A 23,167-nucleotide genomic window follows, 5' to 3' on the forward strand; every position below is an offset into this window, starting at 1 on the left:
ACAGGTGTTAAGTATTCCTCGCCCCACCCTCCCCACCCCCACCAAAGCTGTCCACTCCCCAATCCCTGGACCTGAGAATATGTTCACTTCCATGGCAAAAAGAGAGTTTGCAGATGTAATGAGAATGTCAGGAAAGTTGCATGAAGATAATGAAGGTGACCTTAAAATACAGACGTATGCCTAGACTATCCAGGTGGCCCCAATCTAGTCACCTGGGCTCTTCAAAGCAGAGACTGCAGTTTATCTGGAGGCAGAAGGGAGACCAGGGGTGCAGCTGCGCAGTGCTGCCTGTGGGGTTGCTGCCTGAGGGGTTGCCGGTGTGAAAAAGCAGGGTGGTTCGAACGGCAGTGTAGGCAGCCTGCGAGTGGAGAGGCTCCTGGCTGACAGCCAGGAAGGAGACCGGACCGCAGCCCTTCAGTTGCAAGGAACTCTATTTTGCCAGCAACCTGAATGGACCTCTAAGTGGATTCTCCTCCAGAACCTCCAGGTAAGAAGCCAAGCCTGCTGACACCTTGATTTTGGTTTTATGAGACTCGGTACAAGGAAACCAAACAAGCCCACTTAGATCTGACCTACAGAACTGGGGACTTTAACTTGTTCTATGCTGCTGTTTTCATGATAATTTGTCACAACAGCGACAGGAAATTAACTCAGCTCACAATATTCCTGAGACAAGGAAGCACTACAGACACTCAGCCACGGCCATGCTGGGAATTACCAAGTGGCAGATGGGGTTTAGAAACTGGCCTTTCAACCCCCAGACTATTTTCCTAAATAATTAATATGTGCATCAGAGGGGACGTAAATAGTTTTGCATCCATTCACTCGATGGCTCCTATCAGCCACTGAAAGGTAGGCATTATCATCCCTTCTCCAGATGAGAAAGGCATGTGTCCTTACACAGGGTCCGGCTGTTCCTAAGTGACAAAGCCACAAGCTCTTTCTTCTCGTTGCCTTTGAATGTGCCACCTTTAACAGTAAAAATGTAATAAATATATTATTGAGGATTAAACAAAGCAAGACATGAAAGTTCAGAGAGGCAAATGTTTTTCCACTGAAGAAGGACAGAAACAAGTAAGAATTTGTGCAATTGATGAGATTTTGAGTCCTGATGGACAGGTAGGATTTTCAAAAGATGAATGTTAAGACCTGCTTCTTTTGCAAATTTGAAACCAAATTTTATGTGTGTTGGTGTGTAATTGATCACTATGGAAGTAAAAGTGTTTGGACTTCATCCCACTGTGAAGCAGCAGCAATACGGTTGGTTGTTAAATAGTGAACATCTCAGGGCAGGTGTGTTTGGTTCTTGAACTGATATTTTGCAGATGCGTTTGTATCACAGTTAATGGAACCATATGAAAATGCTAATGCTGGTGAACTGTAATTTCAAGAGGGCAGAACTTCCTATAGTGACTACATACCAGAACCCCACACAGAAACTTACAATAATATAAATGCAGCTGGTGCAGCAGAGATAGTGGGGGACCGCTGTGCAGCCAGGCAACCCTCTCCTCTCCAATGCTCAGGAGGCACTGTGCCATAGCTACACTGGTACTAAAAATCAATACTCCTTCCCTTGGCCATTGCTAATTAGACACCTAACTACAGCTGGGTCAGATTCTCCATTCTGGGAATTTGGAATTGAGTCTCTGAGATGCTTTTTAAAAGAGCCTCTATTAGTAGTTAAACTCATTAGCCATGTAAACTAGAGGGCTGATTTGTAAGGTGTTTGTTTGCAGAGGAGAGAATAGAGCAGGTGTGTCTATAGACCAAAGCTCAGAATAAGAAACTGGAGAAACAGCAGTCCTGGTTCAAGGTGCCTTCCAGGCACTGTGAGGTCTTTCTGTACTTCCTGACTTAGATCTATGAGACACGCCCCTCTTATCTTTATAGGAAGTATTCCTCCCCAATTCCTTTAGCTTACATTGAGTGGATTTGCATTCTCAAAAAAACCAATGATCCTTGTATCACATTCTCAAAAGTAGCACTTGGGACCATGTGTCTTCTCTCTGTTCCAAACTTGGAAAAAAACCAAGACTAGGTCAATTTACTTGTCTGAGTGGCTGAATCCTGCTAAAGAAAAAATCAAACAAATGAGCAGGTGGAACCGTCACAATCCATGGCTGCCAGCCCGCACTGTGTGCTCAGCAGTGTCCAGCAGGCCGCCAGTTTCTCTACTCAATCTTCCTGTGGCCCCGTCACCTTGCAGCTACCACTCCCTCTCGCCAGTCGCATCCACTGTGGCCTTCTGCAAAGAGCTGTCTCTGTACCTCCTGACCTCCACTGCAATGTGGTTTCCACCAGAGGCCACTAAACCTGCCCCAGTCGGGGGCACTTTCTACCTGCTTGTTACCAATCCAAAGGCCAGTTCTCATTCCTTCTCTTGCCTTTCAGCAGCATTTGACAGTGCTGAGACTCACTCCTTAAAATATTAAATATCCCAAAATGCTCCTGGGTGCTGCCTCTGCGAATTAACTCGCCGTGCTCATGATGGGTCCCTGTCTGTTGTCTATTACTCTGCACATCCCTTAATCGCTGATGCTCCTCGGGCTCTAGGCCCTGACTCTTTTAATAGGACATTATCTCTGAGGGAGCTGGTTTACTTCCATGGCTTGATGGTCTTCAGACTGGTGTCTTCAGTTGAGGCCTCTCTTTGCAGTGCTTCATGTGTATTTCCAACTGCCTACAAGAAAGCCTCTCCTCTTGGGCATTTTTCTCATCTGGAGCAAAATACCTCCAACAAAATCCATCATACCTTTCCACTCCTCTCTTTCACCTGGGTACCCACCTTCACCAACCCCTTGCACAAGCCAAGAACCTAAGCACTGTCTTTGAGTCCATTTCCTCCTTCTCATTCCATGTAAGTGCTCACAAGGTTCTGTGAATGTTATTTTTTTAATATATTTTTATCGGTTTCAGAGAGGGAGAGGGAGAGAGAGAATCATTGATCGACTGCCTCCTGCACACCCCACACTGGGGATTGAGCCGGCAGCCCGGGCATATGCCCTGACCAGGAATCAAACTGTGACCACAGATGCTGCCTGGCCTGTAAATGTTATTTTTTAAATATTTCAAGGATCTTTCTTAATCCCCATGATTCCTTTCTGCATTTAGGTCATCATCACTTCTCACCTGAATTACTGCAGAGTCTTTTAACAGGCGTCCCTGACTCAAGTCTTATCCAAAAAATGCAAATTTGATACCTGACTCCTAGTGATCTCAAGATAAAGTCTAAATACCTTGTAAGATTATTCTCTGCTTTACTCCTCTGGCCCATTTCTTAGCACTCTTCTTACCCGCACTTCCCTGGTTTGGTTCTTTAGCTTCTCCCCAGAGCCTCACACAGGCCATTTATTTCTGCACCCTTCTTCATCCTGCCCTTCAACTGGCTAACTCCCACTCCTACTGAACCCCTGGGCAATCTGCTTGACCCTTCTGGCCTCTTCAGGTTCCTCTAATACTTTACTACTTTTTCAAAGTGTTCCTAAACCCCCAAATCTGAGCTAACAATCCCTATCGCGCTCTTCCACCACACCCTGCACTTCCCCTACTAAAGCAATCATCACACTGACTTAAAAAAAAATGTTCCTATGACTCTAGATCAGTGGTTCTCAACCTTGGCTGCACATTAGAATCACCTGGGAATCTTTTTAAAATCCTGATTTCTGGGCCTCATCCTCCGGAAATTCTGTTTCTTTGTTACTAATGTTGTGGCCCCACCCCATAACAAAGAAACAGAATTTCCGGAGGATGAGGCCCAGAAATCAGGATTTTAAAAAGATTCCCAGGTGATTCTAATGTGCAGCCAAGGTTGAGAACCACTGCTCTATTGCGTGCTCACCACCAAAAGTCTAGTTCCATTTTGTTACCATATATTTGACTCCCTTTACCGGTTTTGCTCACTCCACCCCCTTTTCCCTCTGGTAACCACCATTCTGTTGTCTGTATCTGTGAGTTTGTTTTGCTTTGTGTTCTTTACCTTTTTGTTTTATATTCCACATTTTGCAACAATATAGGTGGATCTTGAGGGTATATGTGAAATAAGTCAGATAGAAAAGGACAAAAACCATATGACTTCCCACTGGCTTTTCACTCCTTGTCTCTTAGGATTCAGATTGGCAGCTGTTACTGTTAATCCCTCCAGTGCCACTGGGTGGGGCCCCTAAATATTTCTGGAAGGACTATTGGAAATGTTTCTTAATTTGATTTACTAAAGGAAAATAATACAAAGATTATGTTTTTAAACATCTGAATATGAATGATTAATGTATTTCCCATTTGCATATACTTTAGAAAGAGTAATAGCTTGGGACCAGTTCAATATGCTTTGGTTGTCACTTCCGTAAAAAACATGAGTGTCTCGTCAGTAACAGTGTATTACTTTGACTCACAGAATCTCTTTTGGTAATATACCTCATTACGAATTTAAAATTCACATTTCATTTATGTTACTATGGTCATCCTTTATGAAATGTCTCACTTAAAAATGAAATAACTGCAAGATTATTTCCTCTAAAATTTAGGAGTTATATTGGCCCAAAGACTAGGGGGAGGAAAGGAAGCACGTTTAGAGTTTCTTTTAGAGACTCTTTTCTTTCTCTTCATTTTGATTTAAACAACTTTCCAGAACTACCCCCAATTACTTTCATTAATGCATAAAGCATTATTTTAGACAATTATATGCACACACATAATCATGTATATATTTTGTCTATACATATCATTAAGATGTATACACATTTATTAACACACAATGATAAAAATGAACTTACTGTTGAACACAATATTACTCTTAAGAGAAGCTTTTCCAAAGAAACTGATCATGGGTTTACTTTCAGTTAAGTTTTAAGAACATCCAGTATGTTGTTTGTCACAAGCTGAGATGGAAATAGTGTCCACACTCAAGCCTGTTTCCCTCCTATTTCTCAGGCAAAGGAGTAACTCTTAGACCGGAATCCCATTCTTTACTAGTAAGTAAGGTGGGTAAGAGCCTCAGGAGGGCAAGGCAGGGGGCTGGTGGGGGCTCAGGGGTGCCCACCGGGAGTGGGTGCAGGGGGAGGAAGAGGTGTGTCCAAGGTCAAAGCCCAGGTGAAGCCCCAGAAGCTCTGTACCCTTCGGCAATTTGCTTGACCCTCCTGGCCTCAAGCGAATGGGGAAAACAACACTGAATTCATAGTGTTGTTCTGAAAATGAAATGAGATTATGTATATAAAGTTGTTAGCATAGTGCCTGACAAGAAGTTAAACACGCAGCAAATGGTATGCTGTAATTATTTTCACACTTTCATCCCTCTAGAATTAAAACTGTAAAGGAGAAAAAAATCTGTGCAAAGATGAAAGTGCAAACATCTAGTTCTTGGTTGCTTTAATTATACTTAGATCAATCTTAAGGAGACCATTCTCCGAACAAGAATAGCATACATTCTATTGGGAGGAGCATAACTAAGAAGCTGTATTTTTTATTAAATGTGTGGTCTTAACTGACCACCTCTATTTTAAGTCTAAAGAAAAAAAATTATCAGGCGTTGTTATTGTTGTTATCATAAACCAAATAAACCTGCAAACGAATAGCTGAGGTTTGAGTCAATTAAGGAATAAAAATCTTGAGTCAGGTTGGCTCAGTGGATAGAGCCTTGGCCCGAGAACTGAAGGGTTCTGGGTTTGATTCCCTGTCAAGGTCATGAACCTCAATTACAGGCTCGATCCACTGGTCAGGAACATGCAGGAGGCAATCAATCGATGTGTCTCTCTCACATCGATGTTTCTCTCTCTCTGTCTCTCCCTCTCCCTTCAACTCTCTAACAATCAATGAAAAAATATCCTCAGATGAGGATTAAAAAACATTCTTAAGGCAAAAATTCCGTTTAAAAAAGAAATATTTAACTTAAGGTCTTGTTATATAAAGATGGAAAACCCTGGGTGCATTATATATACGGACACGCTTTCGTGCCCATCAACTGTCTGTGCCTCTGGGGTTGTGAAAACAGGATACTCCAGGGTGAAGAACAGGGGCAGTGATCTCACGGAGAGGTGGAGGAACAACCTTCCCTCCCCGTCAGTTTGGTTTAGCACCTTCAGATCAGCCCCTGAAAGTGCTATCTGTGAAATCTCCCATGTTTTGGAAAACCTTGGGGACACTATGGTGATGAATGAGATTTCAGATCTATCAAAGGCATTTCCTTCCTGAGATAGCTTTTGAGCAATCCCACTGAGAACCAAAGGCCTGCAAATATAGTAACCAATCACGCAACTAGACAGCCTTCTCTCTCAGGAATTCTGGAGCGCAGCAGCCAGTGCCCAGCGGTCAGGGAAAAGGTGATCTGTCAGTGCCAACGTCTAGAATTCACCTTTCAAGGTTCCTGGAAGCAAGAGGGCTGCTCAGTCCCTACTAACCAGTCACCTCTTGATCACCAAGTAATCTGACATGAGTAATATATATAATCCCACTTCTGTTGCTCGTCTCTCTCCCTTTGTGTCCATAGCATCACCTCTCTGAGAGAAAACACAAGCGGATGGAAGACGATGAACAGGAATGGGTAAAAAAGTATGGCAGAAAAATATTGCTAACTTAAGCCAAATACTTGATTACCTCTGGCATAGCTATAATAATAAAAGTGTAATATGCTAATTAGCAGGCCTCTAGTATGATTATAAAATCCTAAACCTCACTTACCACATCAAAGTTAAAGTAGAGGGTTTAGGTCAAAACTTTGACTTCTCAAGAATACAAACATCCAGAGTAGTTTTCCTAATGAGGAATCTATACTAAGTTCACTCAGACCTGGTAGTATAGTTTATCAAACTTTTTCCTAGTCCCCAAAAACCGAGATTACTAAATTCTTGTGGCTTTACCTTATGAAAATCTAGAGTGTAATTCTCTAGATCACAGGTGGGTGGAGAACTACAACCACAGAATCAAATATACAACTTCCAGGCATATTCTAATGGCACTGCATTAAAGAAGACTAAGAAAGGAATAGGTGAACAGAACAGAATCTTCCTTCCCCACTCCCCTGAGGGCAACTCTTTTTAAAACTCTGTACTTTAGTTCATCTTAGAATCCTATTCTAAGATATATATTCCTTCTATTTATAAAATTACAATTGTCTATTTGTCTTCAATCAATCTTAGAATCATTTCACAAGGCATGGGAAATACAAACATCCTTTCATTTGTACTTTTCTTATTTTCCTTACTACCAATAGCAAGCAGATTTAAAATTCTAATATTGAAAACAATAGATGGGGTGGGGCTTAAAAAGGGGGGGGGGCTAGAAAAAAACAAAAAAAGATGAAAACATATAGATAGCCAGGAAAGAATATCTTTACCTCTATTAATAAGTTTTTATTAAATAAATCCCACATTGAAATCTAACAGGAAACAACTTTAAGTTCAAGATAACATCATAGATCAAAGGCTTTCTAATATTTTAGACTGAATCATAACGTGTCATCTCTTATGTTAAGACTAAATTCAGTCAAAATGTTCTTCAGAAAGTCTTTAAGGATATAATGTTGCGATAAAAAGAAGGAAACCTTTAAGAACATTCGTTGGTGTTCTGTTTCCAAATCTAATCCTCCAGGCATAAACTACAGTTAATAAAGAGCAGATTAAAACCAACCAAGGACAAATTATTAACTCTGTTTTCCATTTCACTCTTCGATTCTTGTTTTAAATGCATTAGGAATCTCTGCTCCCAGCGTGGTTAAAGCTGCAGCTCTAATATTCAACGGATCTTATCACAAAGGGTGTAGACACTTCCTAAATGAAAGCACCATATGCCTAATTATTGAGCTATATTTACACCCGTAGCTATCTCTAAATGAAACATTTCAGCTTTTGCACTCACAAAGATTTCTTTGCCCCTAAGGTATTTTTCCAGATTTCATTCTTCTCTGTTCTCCCCCTTCTCCCCCTGCAACCCCCCAATCCCCGTCATGCCAAATCAATCAGTCAATCAATAAAAGAATCTGAGTATTTGAGTGATAGCAGGCCAGGAAGCCAGATGTAACTGGACACTGGTTTTCCTAAGGATGAGCATCACTTCTATGAGATAACAACTGAAACAAGGCAAAAGAATGCTTACTTTCCTGCCACAGGAAGCAGGGATTTCCGCAACAACAACAAAGGAAGGTGGCAGCAGCAATACAAACTGTTGGTTAACACGGCAATACTCCAGCCAAAACTTCCTTTCCTTTCCTGGAAATGACTTCTTGAATCCAATTACTTATGAACAACCGCTTTTCTTAAGAAAAGTTCAAGCTATCATTTCAATCAACCCCTCCCTAGTTGCTAAGAAATAAATACTGTTTATTGGGCAACAACAAAGGAAGGTGGCAGCAGCAATACAAACTGTTGGTTAACACGGCAATACTCCAGCCAAAACTTCCTTTCCTTTCCTGGAAATGACTTCTTGAATCCAATTACTTATGAACAACCGCTTTTCTTAAGAAAAGTTCAAGCTATCATTTCAATCAACCCCTCCCTAGTTGCTAAGAAATAAATACTGTTTATTGGATATGCTACATGCCAGGCATTGTGCTGAGAGTCACATATATCTTCTCCTTTAATTCTTACAACAACTCTGCAAAGGAATTATTAGCTCCATTTCCCAGATGTGGAAAGGGAGTCCCAGAAGGGTTTCCCCCGCCGCCATAATTCTAATCTGCCTACAATTTTGGTGACACGCTTAAACTGCGTCTCATTTTGGTTATATTTAAGACAAATTGCCTTCCACTTTACATTCTGGGCCATGAACCGATGAGATATTTTCAAGGAAAAGGTGTCTCCACACTTAGGGGGTCTGCTTGGAAGATAATATATAAAATTAGCCACACACAGGCCAAATACAAATAATAAATGCCAGGGGAATTTGCAGAAGGGAGAGATCAGTAAAGGTTGGGAATGTGAGAGAAAACTTCATGAAGGACATGGATTCTGAGCAAGTGAGAAGACACTCCATTTGAGAGAAATCAAGTAAGCAAGGCAAAGCTGTCAAGTTGGTGTGTTTTGGAGACAGTGACTATGCGAGTTAGTTGAGGCAGAGTCCCTTCTAACGTAAGAGATACGACTCACCGGGCTGGCGTGGCTCAGAGGTTGAACATAGACCTGTGAACCAACAGGTCACAGTCCGATTCCCGGTCAGGGCACATGCCGGGGTTTCAGGCTCAATCCTCAGTGTGGGGCATACAGGAGGCAGCCAATCAATGATTCTCTCTCATCATTGATGTTTCTATCTCTCTCTCCTCCCTTCTTCTCTGAAATCAATAAAAAAATATTTTTAAAACAGAGAGAGAGATAGGACTCAAGGAGCAAACCAAGGCAGATCTGTAGATTAGGAATGGCAGCCTAAGCAGCTAGAACTTCATTCCAGAGCAACGCTTTTCAAACGTAGTCACCCGTCCAGCAGTGTCAGCATCACCCAAGAGCATGTTAAAAATGTGACCCACCCAGACCTACTGAATCAGAACGTTTAGGGCAGAGCCCAGCAATCTGTCAGCAAACATGCCCTCCAGGTGAATCTTTGAGTAGCTAACTCCATAGTAAATGAAGGACCACTAAAATCTCTGAGCTGGGCAACAGGAGCGAAGTGTTATTTTAAGAAGGTTCATCTAATAGTGATCTACAGAATGCATTTGCAAATTCATAAAATTCATAGTTTGTACCATGCAAATATTTATTTGAGATAGCACTTTTCAGGAGATAACAATATTAAATTAGGAAACAAAGTTCTTTCTCCAAATATACCTTCTTATAGAGAACATTTTTATTAAATTCTAATTTCTCTTGTGGAAAATAACACCTAACCTATGACTTTTCATTTCAGTGTAGCATTACTTATGAAAACACCATTGTCCCTCAAAATTTTTTCACTAGGATAGGAAAAAAACCCCACACCTTTAATTAGGTGTATCATATATAAAATTAAAATGTAAAACAAAAATAAAAACAGTTCTTATTAATGTAGTCCAATTTCTAGATAATAATGGACAGAAATAAATGAGAACTTTACCTAAATTAAAATCAGCAGCGCTCTCTTATCCACTGAGGGATCCATTCTAAAATCCTCAGTGGATGCCTGAAGCCACAGATAATACCAAACCCTATATATACTATGTGTTTTCCTACACATACATAACTATAATAAAGTTGAATTTATAAATCAGCCACAGTAAGATTACCAACAACTAATAATAAAATAGAACAATATTCTGCAACAAAAGTTAAGTGAATGTGGTCTCTCAAAATACCCTATTGTACTGTACTCACCCTTCTTGTGAGGATGTGAGAGGACACCATACCTATGTGACAGGTGAATGGCATGGAGATTGTGACATCGCCTTAGGCTTTCATTGACCTTCTGATGGTAAGGGTTGCTTGCACACAAGCACCGGCACACAGGAAAAGCCGATCTGATAACCAGGGTGGTTACATGACTAAGCGGCAGGGAGCACGTACGGCATGGAGACGCTGGACAAAGGGAAGATTCACAGGACAGCGGAGATTTCATCTCGCTACTCAGAAGAACGCACGATTTAAAACGTCTGAACTGTTTATTTCTGAAAATGTCCATTGGATATTTTCAGACCATGGTTGGCCAGAGGTAACTGAAACCGCAGAAAGCAAAACCATGGCTAAGGGTGGACTACTGGACCTGAAAAACAAAACGCTGGGTATAAAAATAAAGCAGGCGAACTCCGAAATGAAACGGAACTTTTACGTTCAAGGAGGTGTGGACCTTCGGAGGAATCTCACCAGTATCTATATTTATTTCAGCTGTATTACAGCTGCTCAAAGGGTATTTTATGAGCCACCTTCACAGCCAGTTTACAAGTCATGTAAGAAAATGAATACAGTTTTTCATTTTATAAATTATTCTGAAAGCAACTTTAAAACTGGAAAAGGTGTTTCCTCCATGGATATATTCTTTATTCACTCACTAGATGCAGTTCTGAATCACTTTTGACTGTTATCAAAAGTCAAGTGTCATAAACCAAAGAACTTATATACTTATACACATAGCCCATGGACACGGGCAATAAGGTAGTGAAAACCTGAGGGGTGGGTAGGGGCTGGGAGGATGGGGAAAAGGGGAAAAAAAGGGGAGATATTTATAATACTATCAACAATAAAAAATACATTTTAAAATGAAAAAAACGAAACAAAACAAAAGTCAAGTGTCCCCTCAGAAGACAATGGCTTGTAGGCCATGAGGATGGTGGAAGGGCCTCTAAAGATGGTTGGATTCTACTTCCACAGTATGTGATTATATAAACGTGGGAACTGTCACACTTAACCTCTGCATATGTTTGCTTTAAAACACACACTCATTCAACAAATATTTACTGGGTCACATTATGGGCAAAGCCCAGGGCTAGCTGACCGTGGATAGATAAGGAGAAAGCTCTTTCTCCTGCTCAGCATGGTGGCTCTGGGGCAGATTCACAGCTAGGAAGAGCCAACCTCACGGAGATTCTGTACTCTTGGAGACAGAAAAAACCAGAAGCACTTCCACGCTAGGCTACCATTCTATCTTATTACTGATAGAACACTTAATTAATCATACTTTTTATTCACCCTAACTGCTAAAGCAGCTTTCAATAGCAGTTAATGAATCATCTTCATTTTTTATGCTCCTCATATTGACCAACCCCCACTTTTTTTTCTTCTTAAGCTACTGAATTCTTCATCACACTCTCTAAGCTAAGTAACCCCTAGGAGGGTTAAGTAATGAAGACTAACCAAAATGCTTAATAGGAGTGAATGTGCACAACATATTAACACATGCCAATTATAAAACACGCTTTTGAACTACATAAAATTCCTTTTAAACTTAACTTATTAAGAATGCCATATAAAATTGCTGACTCGGGCTAAAAACTGAATACACAATATGAACCGTTTGAGGCATTTCTAACTATGAGTTGAAAACCCGTACTTGCCATTTTATATGCCACTCTGACTACAAAAGTAACACATCTTAGAGAACAGCATCCTAAATATTCTAAAATTACTATTATCTCAAACCACAATTTATAAAAATAATGTAGTATGTCAACTGTTATTCACCACGTTAATGTCGTCTCAAAGCCAAATTTAAACAGTTCTGGCACTAGGCAGACTTTTATGAACTAACCAAGGTCAGACTACAAGTGCATTTTGAAATATGTACCTCTTTGCCATCTTAAAAAAGCAGGTCTAAAACCACGTTATTAAGAGGAATTAGCAAAAAGTAAAATAAAAAATAACAAGCCCAAACTTCATAAACAAGTCATGCCTGTCTTTTATTCTCAAATAAATACCTTAGATGAAAAGTACATTTACCCTATTTGAAAAACTGAAGGCTTCTAACATACAAAAGATTGGCCGCCCCTTCACACATAAAGATGTATAGTTACTGCTATGAATTCTTATGAATGATTTCCTTTTGGTTAATTTTTCTCTTTAAGAATTTAACTTTGTAAGACTTGCCAATTTTCTGGTATCAGTAAGTCACTTCTGAAATTCTATTTGGACTACTTTTGATCTTCAACTATAATCTTAAAAGAAAAGAAAATCATTCTGATGAATTCTAAAAAGAGAAAGATCCTCTCCCCCCCCCCCCCCCCCCCCCCCCCCCCCCTCCAGAGATGCCATACCTTCCTTAAATATCTGATGCAAAACCCCAACTATTACTTAACAGTGAAGATAAGCCAGTGGGAGCTTAGCTGACATAGATGTTTTCAGCAGTCCTCCGTTATCTGTGGTTTCAGTTACCCAAGGCCAACTGCCGTTCAAAAATATTAAATGGAAAATTCCTGAAATAAACAATTCATAAGTTTTAAATTGTGTGCCATTCTGAGTAGTGTGATAAAATAATAAAATGCCTAACCTGCACTAACCCTGGTGTGAATCGGCCATTTGTCCATAGTGTCTAGGCTGTATATACCCCCGGACCCACTGTTAGTCACTTAGTAGTCCTCTGGGTTCTTAGATCAACTGTTGCTGTATTGCAGTGCTTGTGTCCAAGAAACCCTTATATTATTTAATAATGGCCCCAAAGCACAAAAGTAGTGATGCTGGCGATTCGAATAGCCAAAGAGAACCATACAGTGCTTCAAGTTAAAAGGTATATATGTCTAGGAAAAAACATAGTATATATAGAGTTTGGTACTATTCAGTTTCAGGAAGCCATTGAGGATCTTGAGCGTATCCCAATAAATAGGAGGCTGTGCTCCTATCAATAAAGACTATTTTTTATCTTAGGTCCCAACCCAGACAAGAGCAAAATTTTCTGTAAGTTTTTTTAAATTAATTTTTATTGCTTTCAGAGAGGAAGGGAGAGAGAGAGAGATAGAAACATCAATAATGAGAGAGAATCATTGTTCAGCTGCCTCCTGCATGCCCCACACTAGGGATGGAACCTGCAACCAGGCATGTGCCCTGACTGGGAATCGAACCATGACCTCCTGGCTCATAGGTTGACGCTCAACCACTGAGCCACACTGGCTGGGCTTCTAAGTTTTTGAAAATAAAATGCTCTCTATTGCTTTTCAGGACTTTGCCTCCTTCGAGAGTCCATGTCCCTTAAGCCAGGTTAGAGCCACCTTCTCTGATATTCCACCCAATAAGCCTCCAAGCTCTGCCTTCTTCCCAATCCTGCTCCTTTAAAAACTTCCTTGTAGTTTACAATTCACAATGAGGAAATGTGGTTAGTCAACCAACACAAGAGAAAATGTTGCTCAAAGGCAAATTAAATATACAAGATACTGTTCTATCACCTATGAAAGTAATATTCAATAGACTACATTCATTATATTATAGGAGGAAGTATAAATTGTTTATGGAAAGTAATTCCTCAAAATATACAATGATCCTTTGACCCATTTCATTTCCCCTTTTAGGAATTTAAAGGGAAGTGCTACTTACGGATGTGCTGGCAATGAAAAATGAGGCGAAAACTTAATGGACAAAGGTGTTTATCTCAGCAATTTTTATAAAAACAAGAAAACTGTAAATAATCTAATTGTTCAGGACCAAGGGAATGGTTAAAAAAAACTAGGATCTTTTTTCATGTATTATACTACCGTACAATGACACATTAAAAGAAAATGAAAATAACATACAGTGGGGCCTTGACTTAAGAGTGTCCCGACTAACGAGTTTTTTGAGATACCAGCTGTCTCTCGGCGGATTTTTTGCATTGAGTTGATAGAGTAATTTGAGTTAACGAGCTCCTTAACGAACTCCTTAACGAGCTCGGTCTCAGAACGAATTAAACTCGTAAGTCAAGGCCCCACTGTATGTATGTGTATATATATATATGTGTGTGTGTATATACATATATATATATAGTGTGTGTGTGTACGTGTAGTGTGGCTGCAACTGTAGAAAGAAATAACCTATATGTTGGGATAGGTGTACTGTTGACACTACTTGTGACTGAGTGACAGACTAGAGGATTATTTTTTCTTTTTCCTACTCTTGTGTACCTTTAAAAGGTTCTTTCCTAAGCAAGCATTAGTTTATAATGAAATAACACAATGACAGATGCTTACTTCTTCTACAAGCATATTCTCACCCTTGCTAACACAAATCTCAGAGTATAACCATTTTTGCTGGGCCGCTTTAGTGATATACTTCTCACAGCAGCCTTTAAGAAGCAATACATCAACGAAAGGGAGGCCCTGGTGGTGACATTTCTGGGAATGAGATTCTGAGACTGGGCACACACCCCTGCGCTGCCTTACTCATCCCTCAGGTCTGTCCTTCTGCCTGATGCCCTGACAGACAGACACAGCGAGGAAACGCCCGCCCTTTTAGTAGTTCCAGCACATAATCTTATTTAAGAGGAACTAGGGTCAGAAGTCATGCCCCAAGCATCAGCTCAGGAAAGCTGGGCACGGCCACCGGCAGAGTGGGCCAGGAGCCCTGGCCTTCTATGTTCTGACTCTCTCTAGTCCCTTAGAGGAATCAAGTGTTCTACACAGGACTTTGAAAAGGCCATCAGTGAAGAAGGATTTGGCAGATACGGAGATTTCAGCAATAGCTCATGTCTCTGGACGTCATTCGCAGCCTGGGTACATCAATTATTGCCACACCCTTTCCTATAAACTACTGGCCTAGGCAAACGGGCATCCCCACCAGTGTCGAAACAGAGACTGTTTCAGTGCTGCTCTTCAACTCCTCCTTGCAGAACTTGGTGTCCTTCATCAGGTTTCCAGCCCCTCACTTGCAGGCCTCCTCTCACTCTGAGAACTGGAGGGTAATCAATGGGAGACCCACATATCAATACGTGGAAAACTGCCCCTGAAAGTCCATGTAATGGGGCCTGAGTGTCACTGGATGAAAGGCTGTAGATAAGAGTGATCAAAAAGTAGTGCAGAAAACCAGGGACTGCGCCTTTGCTAAGCTTAAGAGCCAGTGGACTGACAGAAAAAAGGAAGTGAGGGAGGCAGTTTAGTTACAAATGTCAAGCCACTAGGAAGGATACCTACCTGCGCCTTTTAATTTTATTACCTCTGTTCTGAATTATCTGCGGGCCTGCTGCGTTCTAAAGTACCTAAAGCAACTGCCAGAGTATCCCAGACACAAAAGAGGGCTTCGCCCCTTAAATGCTCTTAAACCTTAATCTCATTAGGTTTCCTTTCAAGTACCTACTGATCTCAGAAGTCTTTATCAGGACTCAGTGGGGGAGGGGCAGAGCTGCTGCATTCAGAGCGAAGGAATTAGCCAGTATTGCTTTCTCAGGATATACCTTCCCCAGCAAAGATGTCTCATCTCCCCTTGGATGGATGGTCTCAGAGAGCTCTGGTGCTGGCCTGCCACTCAGGCCTGAGCAGGAGGTGGAGTCAAGCCATTAGAGTTGAGATAGCACAGGCTTAGCGAGGCCTGGGCACTAAGAGGCAGTTCCCATCTCTATCCCGATGGAGTGCACTGTTTCTCATCTATAAAATGAGTACTGGGCTTCAGGCTCTCTGAGGCCCTCCTGGGCCTGAAACCCTAGTCAAGCTAAACTCAAAACTCTCAGAAAAGGCCCCAAATCATTGAGTTATAAAGAACAACTGCTGTATATGAATTTTGACTATCAAGTGACAGACTGAGCTCTGATGATAGAATTGATCATAATTATATAAATGTTTGCCAAGTCTAAAATAATTTTCTTCTCTCTTCTTAAAAACATTCCTCCAAAGACAAAACAGGTGAGAATGCACTTGACTCAACCTCTTTCTCTATTTTGGGGAACCATTTCCATGCTTAAGGAGGTAACTCAGGAACTGTGATTACTCTCAGAAGATGGTACTTCAGTAACAAGCACATTAGACTGTGAGGAAGAGACAAATTAATTCTTTACCACATATTTTGAAGTACACAAGCTGAAGAAGTATATGCTTTTAAAGATACCTAAGCCTTTTGAAATGTGGCAGAAATCTGAGAAAATCAGAGTTGACAGCACCACAATAAAAGGAGAGCTGTCTGGAAAGATCATTGTGATCCCTTTAAGCATCAAACTTATTTGAAGTTGTTTTTGATAACTTTCTGAAACTTAATTACCCACATCCCTGATTTATCAAACAGTATATATGAAACAACATAATCTTGGCTTAACAGCTTTAGGCAATAACTAAAACAGTAATAATAGGAAGTAGCATTTATTATGCACTCACTACATGCCTGATACCAGATTCTAAGTGTTTTGTGTGGAGGGTCACATTTAAGCCTTCTGACCCAACAAAAATGGGTGCTATTATTATCTCCCTTTTACAAATGAGAAAATGAAGCTCTGAAAGATTAAAAAAAACAAACTTATTTAAGGTCACAAACCTTGTAAATGAAAGAGGCCCAATTCAGACCCAGGGCGTGCATCTGACTTCAGAACCAGCCCTGCTTACCACCATGTTGCTACAAGTGGAGGGAGCAGGGAAAGGTAAGGGCATCGGAGAATCTCAGGACCTACTTGGGTGAAGAGAGCTGTGTGCTCCTGGAATGAAGAATCTATAGATTGGTGTAATTTTGAATGTCTGACTACTTTCTTAAAAATGTAGTCCTTCAGGTCAGTTCTTCTGTTACACATAGTGCAATGTCAAAAGAATACGTACCAAGATGTGGTACACACACACTGGAATGTTACTCAGTTATAAAAATAAAAAGAACAAAATCTTTCCATCTGTGACAACATGGATGGGCCTAGAGGTTATTATGTTAAGTGAAATAAGTCAGAGGAGGACAAATACTGAATGAGTTCACTTACCTGTAGAAGATAAAAAACAAAGGAACAAACAAAACAGAAACAACTCAGAGAGAGAACAACCAGAGATGTTGGCAGACGGGAGGAGAGGTGAGGAGATGGGAGAAAAAGGTGAGGACAGTTGGGAAATACAAACTACAAGTTACAGAACAAGTCACGGGGATGTGAGGTACCGCATAGAGAATACAGTCAATAATATTGTAATAACTATGTATGGTGACAGATGGGTGCTAGACTTATCATGGTGACCACTTTGTTAGGTTTATAAATGTCTAATCACTGTGCTGCACACCTGAAACTAATACAATATTGTATGTCCACTATAATTAAAAAATAATTTAAAAACAAAAGAGGATATACATTTAAAGTTTAAAAGAGCCCCCATGCTGTCATAGCCTACTTCTCTAGGCTATCTCTCCTATCTGCTTTTCTCCCTCCCATTTTTCTCCCTCACCTCTCCTTGGAAAGAATGCCCAATTGGATGATTAGATATGCTATGCTTCCTGCAGAGACATTTATAAATAGGAAAAATGCCTATCAAACTTTCCTTGGGCAGCTTTAGAAAGATGAAATCTTCTAAATCATGCCAGTAGTAAGGTTTAGAAAAAAAAAATTACTGTAGGTAACATAACTTAACAAGAATATGAGGTCAATTTGATAATTCTGAAGAATTACATTGTACTGGTATGTGCTTTGTACTCTGCATTAGGGTCAACAAATAATGAACACTTATTTGGCATTTTATTTAGGATGTGATCCATGATAGGATAGTGAGCAACACTCAACAAGGTTGGGGCTTCCATTCTCAACTCAATTCTACACCAACTGGCAACATGACTTCCAGAACAATCTTTGTGTATCAGTGGCCTCTACTGTAAGATGAATAGCTGAGCTACCTCTAAGGTCTCATCCAGATACAATACTTCATGATTTAGAGCATATGTTTACTTTTAAAAATCAGAGTTATAATTTTTAGGGCATATTGTTGGTAACAGAAAAATTTATTTGCAGAGTTTGTGTAAAGGACCTTTAAACAGATTTAGGAATGAAGGGTTGGGGTGGGGGGCGGTTAGAGGTAGTTCAATTACTTAATACTAAGCAAGGCACTAGGCTAAGAAAAGTAAAGACTTAAGTCTCCCCAAAGAAAGAATTTCTTCCTTAAGCTACCAAACACTGGTTTCTCCTTTATCATTTTTGTCTACTCATGAGAAAGGCATTTCATAGTATCCCTGGAGCTCACAGAATGGCTGCTTCTATTTTGACCAATCAAAACTCATTTTTGACAAACACATACGTTTCTATGGTTGTATAGGTTATAAAGAACTTAAAAGGCCACAGGTTCTCTACTGGCCTATGGGGTAGAAAAAGGCTCCATGGCAGTTTTGATCTGCCCACATACAGGCATACCTCATTTTATTGCATTTTGCTTTATTACACTTCACAGATGTTGCTTTTTTTTCACAAACTGAAAGCAAGACCCTCCACCAGCAAAAAGATTACAACTCACTTTATTGCGAATCTCATTTTACTGCAGTGAGTGCTCTGGAACCTAAGCAGTGACACCTCTGAGGTATGCATGTGAACTTGGTCCTCAGCACTCACACAGACCTGTGGGTATTTCCTCCCTCTGACTGTGAGGCACATCTTTTAAACTCACTCGAAGAAAGAATTTGTACTCCCATAAATTATGAAATAGTTTAATACAAATATATGTAGATTCTCCACTGAATTCCCACAAATTCAGATCTCATACAAAGGCATTCTTTACACATGTGAAGTACTAGGGTACATTTCTCCAGATGGTTTCGTTTAGTAGCTCACATAAGAAAAGCAGATGCAGGAACTCAAAAATGCATTTACCTCTTTTCACACCCTTAGCTAGATTCTAAGTCCTAACTACAGCTCCTTTATATGAATCTTAAGTTACCTGATAAGAGGAAGACAGAATACTCCTCTCAGACAGATTACCAATAGTTTACAGAAAAATTACGCTGAACATAATTGATTATCCATTAACAATCTTTTCTTGCTTTCCTATATTAATGTTCAATAGTCAGTGTCTACTCCGGTGCTTACACTGTTGAAATCCAAATTTATTCATCTACCTGTTAGAGAGAGAGCCCTCCCGCAACACTCCATGAGGTACCTGTTCTGGGAATGGTCCTATCAGTGGGGAAATTTGCATTTGCCATATTCAATGTGTGTGTTTCAGAGCAGGGAGAGCAAAGCAGGCAACATAACAACACAAGGGTATTTAATAAGCTCCTTCAGAGTCAGGTCTTCAAAGTGTGGCTTTTATTATTTTGCAAAAATCATTCTCCACACCAGAACTACCCATACAAGTAAATTGGAAAGTTAAGTTTCAAAATAAAAGTTTTGTTTTAATCTGCCAAGGTAGATTATTTCTATGTCTGATCTTTAATAAAAGGGTTAACTGTTAATAGTTAACATAAATTATAGACTCAAAAACAATCTAAAGCTAGTGTAAGGTATAAAAATGTATTTTAGCTATCAGCCATCAAAATAAAAATATTTTTAAACTTATAATTACATAAACAGGTCTGTAATCAAAAAAACTAAAGCCTGTTTAGAAGCCAATAGTAACCCCACCCACTGTTGATAGGACCTGATGCCTTACCTGATAGACCCCCCAACTGGCAAATCAGCCCCAACCCCCACCCCATTTGGGTTGGTGGGGACTCCCCCCGAAAAAATCATCCTAATTTTTTGAGAAATTGACAATTTTTCTAACTTCTGTGCTTCATTATTCTAATACTGCTTTTAAAGCTAAGGGCAACTTGAGTACAATTTTTAAAAGATCAAACTCATGAAAACATATACTATATATATCTTATAAATTTCAGGGAAATTCCAGAGTTAATTTATTTACAAACTTACCATGGGTGTGTGTGTGTGTGTGTGTGTGTGTGTGTGTGTCTTAATTTCAATTTTTACACCAAGATTGAACATCCATCACATAAGTACTGGAAAGCAGATAGTGCCTTTTTGTGGAGTGCACTAGGCAATATCCTATTTGAAATTACAGACTGTCTTCTCTGGGCACAAATTTGTTAAAAATTTACCACAGTACCAGTAACACAACTGTGTTGGCAATACAAAAATAGTATTGGCTGTCTTTAAACCAAATAAAAGTTTGGCTCAGAAATTAGAGTCTACACTCCCCAATATTAGACTAAAATATTAGACTTGCCTATATCTTTTAATTTTACTATAAAACTATTAGTACATTTAGGTGCAATAGAGAACCTAAGTATGTAAAGAGAACAATAAAATATAGGAACGATCAAGATCAAAACCAAGGCAAAGATCCACTGGTTCAAGGCAAGGAGTCCATAGCGGTACCTGGAACGGAATCTAAATGTGTAAAGTTAAAAGTCCAGTGCCCTCTTCACAATGGGCAACCACTCTTTTCTCTCTGAAACTGCACATTTACAGCCCAGTTTTAGACTAACATGAGTTACTTTGTTATTTTTATTTACAAAGGAACACATCTGCCTGAACTAATCTGATGAAAAACCATAATCCATTTCTTCCCTTTAGACTTTGACTAAATACTGAAGCTAATTATGCTGGCTTTTTTTTTTTTTTGGATTCTCACAACATGGAATATAAAGAACACATTTAGTTCCACCACTTTATGCAAGACTGGGCAATTTCAAAACATCTAGGTGCTAACATACGGACATGGAAGGCAACCTAAATTCCCTTTCCATGGTTAATTAAGACCTTTTGATTTAGAGACCCAGATAGCATGAACCTAATAGGGCCAGATATGCATGCTGCTAATATGACTGCTACTGTCCCACTGCTTCTGCTCTAAATGCACTTTGAATCACTATTGGTCAGTACCAATAGCTTTTTAACATCCATACATCTTTAATACTTAAAATAATTTCCTTGGACAACAATGAACTCCACTAACCGGCAGCTCACAGGAAATTAGAAGCACGAGACATGTCAATTACATTGCTTCAAACTTAAGGAAAATATAAGCAGATACAGATTTAGGGTGAATTTACCTATGGGTTTTGGTGGGATATTTTTAAGGAGGCTGGGGATGAAGAGGGGAGGGAGATGGCTGGTGAGAAGTAGAGCTTTTTCCGCCTTCCTCGTTCTGTAGCCCTGATAGATGTTCCTGGGGAAGGCAAACTGCTGGACCAAAGCTGTCAGGGGGAGGGAGTGAAAATCCATTCCTGCAAGTCTAGGGGGCCTTGACGCCTGAGGAAGGGTCTCCAAGCAGAAAAGCTGAAGGGCTGTAGAAGGAAGCTGTCTGCACAGGGGGGATGAAGGCATGCTACCCAGGGAGACTAAAAGGGACTCAAATCCACTTTAACTTGCTCCAGCACAGCTTAGCCAAATTCATCTGGTCTCATAGTAAAGTCACAAATCCTATGACAATCGAGCGTATTCCATTCTGTAGCCACTCAAGCTGAATACCAATTCACCTCCTCAGAATTCTCTTTCCTGTCTGAAAATGGGAGGGCCAGGGAGCTTTCGCTCCTGATTACCTACCCAATGTCAAAACGCCAAATGTATATTCAGAGACTCTGAAATTCTTTAAAATGACAAAAACATGACTTCCCTTCGTAATGTATTTCAGCAATCTGAATCAAGAGGTGAGATGAAATGTTTTTTAATAGGGTTCCAACATCTCTTGGACCGCGTACAAATCCTGGCTGGTGTAATTTCACACCGGAGACTAGCTGTGGACAGAGGCATGTCCACATGCCTGGCGACAGGTGACACAGGTGACGGAGGAAGTCCAGGTTTTAAGTCCTGACTCCATCAGTAACAAACAGGCTCTTTCATCTCTAAAATGACCGTCTAACATTATTTTAAGGTCCCCTTCAGCTTTAAGCCAGTCGTGAACTAACCACATGTTACAAGTTCTAAATGAAAATAACGAGAAAGAAATTATGAAAGACTTAATCGAAGTCCATGTTTGTCCTAGATTAAGTCTGTCATCATTGTGCTGCCGTAGAGGCAAACCTGTTGCATCACATGAAATACTTCTTTTTCTGACTACACCAGAAATGCAACAGCCAGTAGGTTTGGCTTTTTCAATTTTTCATTTTTTAAAAAGTTAAACACAGTGTGCCCTTCCCCCTCTCCCCCTCATTGGTAGCAAGTTCTCAAGTTTCACTTTGATAGTCTGAAAGTACACACACACACACACAGCAGGATGCCACCTGGCAGGCTGGGGCCACATGCCTGAACGCTGGGGTGTGCTGGCTTGCTGTTAGAATCTTTTTATCATGTGTGATTGATGCTTAGTGTTTACATTGGCTTCATTTCAAAGCCACGTCCAAGTCTTCCTGGGGGCTGTTTGGGACCTTCAATGCCGCCGTTCTCAGAGACAATTAACAGTATCAGCCAATGGGAAAAAAGAGGTTTTGCACACCACTTGCCCATGCATTTAATGCCTCCCTCGTGTGGCCTACGCTCACCGGAGCATGCAAGTTAGAAGCAACGGAATCCAACCTCGGATGGTAACTGGCCACATCTGTTACGCTACTGAAAAAAGGGGAAATGAAAGAGTCTTTGGCACCACACCTGGTGGAGGTAGTAAACCTCCATCCATGCCCCCCGAGACTGTAATATTACAGTATGAATAGTTTCAAAGGTTTGTCGTTTCTCCCTGCAAAACACGGCGGGTAGGGAGGAATTTCTAGCACCGTGCACTCACCTCTTTGATCTTTGCCCTCTTCTCTCGGATGGCGGCATCGGCCGGCTCCCGGTCCACCGTCCCGATGGGCGGCACGAAACGCACCGGGGGCAGCCCCCGGTACGCCGCCTTGTCACGCAGCTGGTCCTGGGCCACCTTCTCCTTCTCCAGCAGGATGTCTCTCTGGATCTCCTCGGGCAGCTTCTGCAGCGTCTCCTTGGCTTCCCTGAGAGCCCGCTCGTGGTTTTCGCGGAT

General features: G+C 40.6%; 1 protein-coding gene across 1 annotated transcript in view; it reads right to left on the bottom strand.

Annotated features, from left to right (window-relative positions):
- Nucleotides 1-23,167, bottom strand: part of MAN1A1 (mannosidase, alpha, class 1A, member 1) — a 155,342-nt gene that overhangs the window by 130,528 nt on the left and 1,647 nt on the right. Inside the window, exon 2 of the mRNA XM_005859101.2 lies at nt 22,934-23,167. Coding sequence (XP_005859163.1) covers nt 22,934-23,167 — 234 coding nt within the window. The remainder of the gene's footprint in view (nt 1-22,933) is intronic.

This window comes from Myotis brandtii, unplaced genomic scaffold, assembly GCF_000412655.1.
Source record: "Myotis brandtii unplaced genomic scaffold, ASM41265v1 scaffold123, whole genome shotgun sequence".
In the NCBI taxonomy this organism is placed as follows: Eukaryota; Metazoa; Chordata; class Mammalia; order Chiroptera; family Vespertilionidae; genus Myotis; species Myotis brandtii.